We start from the raw sequence: 4419 nt of genomic DNA, 5'->3' as shown, positions 1-4419 counted from the left end.
AAAAATACGGTATTAAATAGTCTAGGGAGGTAATAGGTCCTCATGAAAGTTTAGTATCGCAACAGCAAATTCGACCAAAGTTGGGGTATTTTTCAGACCCTTATCCCTTTTTTAAAAAATAAAATAATTCAAATTTATTCCGATAAGCCTTAAAATTTCATACATGTAACAATTGAAGATGAGGTACATAATTAAAAGTGATATACATTTCAACTGATTAATTTATCCACTTGATACATTTTAGAATTTTAGATTATGCCCAAAACTCTTTTTTCAAAATTTAAATCAAAAGTTATCATGGCATTTTAGACTAAGGTCTAAGGTGAACTGGAAATGGCCAAATCATAATATGGGAAAAATAATCCAAAGGTTCATATCAACTTTATCATCCTTTTCAGAAGTTCACAACACAATCAAACAGTTGGTTGTGAAGGGGAAATATGATCAAGCCCTTGAGCTCTACACTGCAAAAGTTCACTGTTCTGATGCAAGTAGTACCTTCCTTCTTCCTTCAATCATCAAAGCTTGTGTTCATGATCAATTATTTGGTCTTCAGCTTCATAGCTATGTCCTCAAAAATGGGTATTCTTCAGAATGTGCAATATCTAATTCTCTTATATCAATGTATGCGAAATTCTTCGAAACAAAAGCTGCGTACCAACTGTTTGATACAATGCCGGAAAGAGATATCATCTCGTGGAATTCAATGATAAATTGCTATTATATGAATGGATATTTGTTAGAATCATTGAAGTTGTTTAAGGAGATGTATAATGTACAGGGTTTTGTGCCAAAACCTGAGTTAATAGCTAGCGTTATATCTGCTTGTATTCAGATCAAGAATTTAAAACTAGGAAGAGCTATCCATGCTCTTACAGTAGTTGATGAAAGAATGGAAACTTCGATTTTCTTGACAACTGCTTTGGTTGATTTTTATTGGAAATGTTGTGAGCCAGATTTGGCTTTTCTTGTTTTTCAGAGAATGGAAGTGAAAAATGAAGTCTCCTGGACTGCCATGATATCTGGATGCATAGCTGAGGAGTTGTATGCCAGAGCGGTTGAGTTATTTCGTTCAATGCAGTTGGAAAATGTTAAACCAAATAGAGTTACATTGACTAGTATATTACCAGCTTGTGCTGAGTTGAAGTATGGAAAAGAGATACATGGATATGCATTTCGCCATGGGTTTGACTTGGATACTAAATTTTCATCTGCTATTGTACACATGTATTCTGGATGTGGGGAAGCATTGCAGCCAATGAAGAATGTATTTGATCGGTCAACTAACAAAGATGTGGTAATGTGGACTGCTCTCATAACGAGCTATACTCGAAATAAATCTAGTTGTGAAGAAGCTATAAAGCTTTTCAATGAGATGCTGCTGAGTGGAATTCAACCAAATGATGTTACTTTATTAGCACTAATTTCTGCTTCTACTAATCTATTATCGGTATGCCATGGGCGAGGAATGCATGGCTATGCTTTTACAAGTGGTCTTAGTTCACATTTGTTCATTGGTAACTCCCTCATAAACATGTACTCAAAATGTGGTTTTCTGAAGGACTCTGCTCAAGTTTTCCAAGAGATGTCTATAAGAAATTCTGCATCATGGAGTGCCTTAATCAATGCTTATGGGACTCATGGTTTTGGAAATAAGGCGTTGGAACTGTTTAATGAAATGAAAGAGAGTGGGATAAAGACTGATTCAATTGCATTACTTGCTATTCTATCAGCATGTAATCACTGCGGTCTTTTTGAGGAAGCAAAGAAGATCTTTAATGAAGCATCAAAGGATAGAAGTTGCTCAATTACTGTGGAGCTCTATGCTTGCTACATTGATCTCCTGGGAAGGGCAGGTAAGCTAGAAGATGCCAGTGAGGTCATTAGCAGAATGCCTATTAAACCTACCAACAGAGTTTGGAGCTCCCTGATTTCTTCTTGTAAATTACATGGAAGACTTGAAGTTGCAGAGCGTTTGGCTCATAGACTTACCAAATCTGAACCTGAAAATGCTGCTAATTATGCTTTGTTAAGCTTGGTATATGCTGAATCTGAAAACTGGCCTGGGGTGGAAGATGTAAGGCGAGAAATGAGAGAAAGAAAACTGAGAAAAAGCTACGGGTTCAGCAGAATTGAGCTACATGACTAGATTTTGTAATCCTTCTGTGCACATAACTCTAAGATGGATAATTATTCTTCCTTTGTCCCATGGCATTCACTGGAAGGGAAGAATATTGAGAAATGGCTAAAACTTGTGATAGGTAAATAGAATTGGATGCTCCTTTATAAGCAGGTCGAAACTTATAATCTATGAGTTTAATTTTTATCACGGAACATGTTTATTATGAAATGATAATATAAACTTATGAGTATGTATTTTTAATAGTTTTTTGAACTTATGAGTATTGTTTAAGATTTAGTTGGAATTTCAGCCTATACTACATTATGTAATCTATAGTTCTTTTTTCTTCTTGGCTTCAAACAACAATCTTGCTTTGTAGTTTAATGCCCTTCAGTCCAGCTAGTAGAAAGAAAGGAAGAAGTGAACTTTCGTTAGTTCTTTAATCTGTTGTATCTATCAGGGCAACTGGGAACATGGGGTTTTTTCCTTTTTCCAAGTCATTTGGAGTACTCATGTTATGTCTTGTAACCTTGTGTTCAATGATTTCCTCAGTTCGTGGGATAGGTGCCAATTGGGGCACTCAATCAATACACAATCTGCCTCCTGATATAGCTGAGGAATGGGTGTCCAACAACATATCTTTCCATCTTTCTGATAACAATGTGAACATCAGGTGAACCTCTCTCACTTGCTCATATTTCTTTCACTTTATGAAAAACAACTATTTACCTTTTGAAAATTACTAGAACTTTTCAGTTTCATAGTTGAAGAAAGAGAAGGACATTTAACAGAATTGTGTCAAATGTTGAACTTGATTATTTCTATCGGAAACAGTCTTTCTACTTTCAAAAGGTAGGGGCAAGGCTGCGTACACACCACCCTCCCCAGACCCCACTTGTTGTTGTTGTTGTTTGACTTGATTATTCCCTCATGCTATTGGAGGTTTAATGTGCACATACTCTAAAGTAGGAAGGAATATCAACATTACATAATTCTATCTTGTGCAGCAAATCAGCACTCCCCATGAGATTTCATTCTCTATTATGATTGTTGTTTAATTTCGTTTCTCACGAGGAGGGAATTAACTAATATGATTCCACTGAACTCATCGTAATCCAGATCGATTATATCCTGTCTTTATTTCTTCTTTCTCTGTTTCTTGTTCTGTTTTGTTCTATGTGTTGTCCATGAGACCAGGATTTCCATTAGAATTAATTTACTAGTTTATCACGATGAAGTATATGGTCATAGACCTCAATGTGTACTTACACTTTCTGACTTTGTAGGTATGTTGCTGTTGGAAATGAGCCTTTCTTGGCAACATATAATGGAAGTTTCCTAAGCTCTACAAAATGTCCAAGCTGCACTTGTAAAAGCTGGCCATGGTAATCAAGTAAAGGTGACTGTCCCCCCTCAATGCCGATGTTTATGAGAGTTCTAGTAGCTTGCCATTAGTTCCAGCTAGTAATGTGAAGAATTTGGAAAATAAATGGTGTGTGCTCAAGCCAGATGCTAAACTTGACGACCCTGACGTTGCGCCTAGTGTGAGTTGTGCAAGCACGTGGTAATTGCACAAGCCTTGGATACAAGACATCGTGTGGAGGCCTGGATGCAAGAGAAAACATTTCATATGCATTCAATAGTTACTGTCAGATTAAACAATCAGGTTGATGAGGCTTGCAAGTTCTCAGGGCTTGGGACAATCACAAAGTCGGATTCAATAGTTGCAGGTTTGGTATCATGATCGAACCATACTATGGAGGCGCAGAACTAAAAATTGGCTGTACAAGGTTGGCAGTGGCTCTGATTCTCTTGCTATGTTGGACAATTTTGTGATGTTAATTTGTATATATCGACTTTGACACTTAGTAAAGTATTTTTACACCATTAGTGTATAATGTACTTAAAGAGGTTATAGCAAGCTAATTATTTTTACACATGTACTTAAGACTGTTGTGCAAAAACTCAACTAGTGGACCATAAGAAGTTGAGAAAAGTATAATACAATATCCTTAACTTGGCTTCAACGGATAACAATGCCCTCCAACTTTGAGTGTGTACAAGTAGACACTTAAACTTGTATAAAATTGAATAAGTAGACACATGCATGACATAATTCACGTAGAACGCCACGTTGGACACAAAATTGCCATGTAGGATGAATGTGTCTATTTGTTCAATTTTATACAAGTTTAAGTGCCTACTTGTGCACACCCAAAGTTAAATGTCATAGTTATTAGTTAACGCCAAGTTAAAGATATGTTTATGTATTGTGCCAAAAGTTTTTACGAGAATAA

At 36.2% G+C, this 4419-nt stretch overlaps 1 protein-coding gene across 1 annotated transcript; it reads left to right on the top strand.

Moving 5' to 3' along the window:
* The first annotated feature begins 188 nt into the window (after window positions 1-188).
* On the top strand, window positions 189-4094 carry LOC102595345 (pentatricopeptide repeat-containing protein At4g31070, mitochondrial). Its single transcript, XM_006353731.2, has 3 exons — window positions 189-2261; window positions 2675-2795; window positions 3409-4094. Exon 1 carries the CDS (start codon window positions 350-352, stop codon window positions 2147-2149), a length of 1800 nt encoding a protein of 599 aa, XP_006353793.1. The 5' UTR covers window positions 189-349; the 3' UTR covers window positions 2150-2261; window positions 2675-2795; window positions 3409-4094.
* The last annotated feature ends 325 nt before the right edge of the window (window positions 4095-4419 follow it).

Source organism: Solanum tuberosum, unplaced genomic scaffold (assembly GCF_000226075.1).
Source record: "Solanum tuberosum cultivar DM 1-3 516 R44 unplaced genomic scaffold, SolTub_3.0 scf00157, whole genome shotgun sequence".
In the NCBI taxonomy this organism is placed as follows: Eukaryota; Viridiplantae; Streptophyta; class Magnoliopsida; order Solanales; family Solanaceae; genus Solanum; species Solanum tuberosum.
This window is presented reverse-complemented; position numbering and strand designations above follow the sequence as displayed.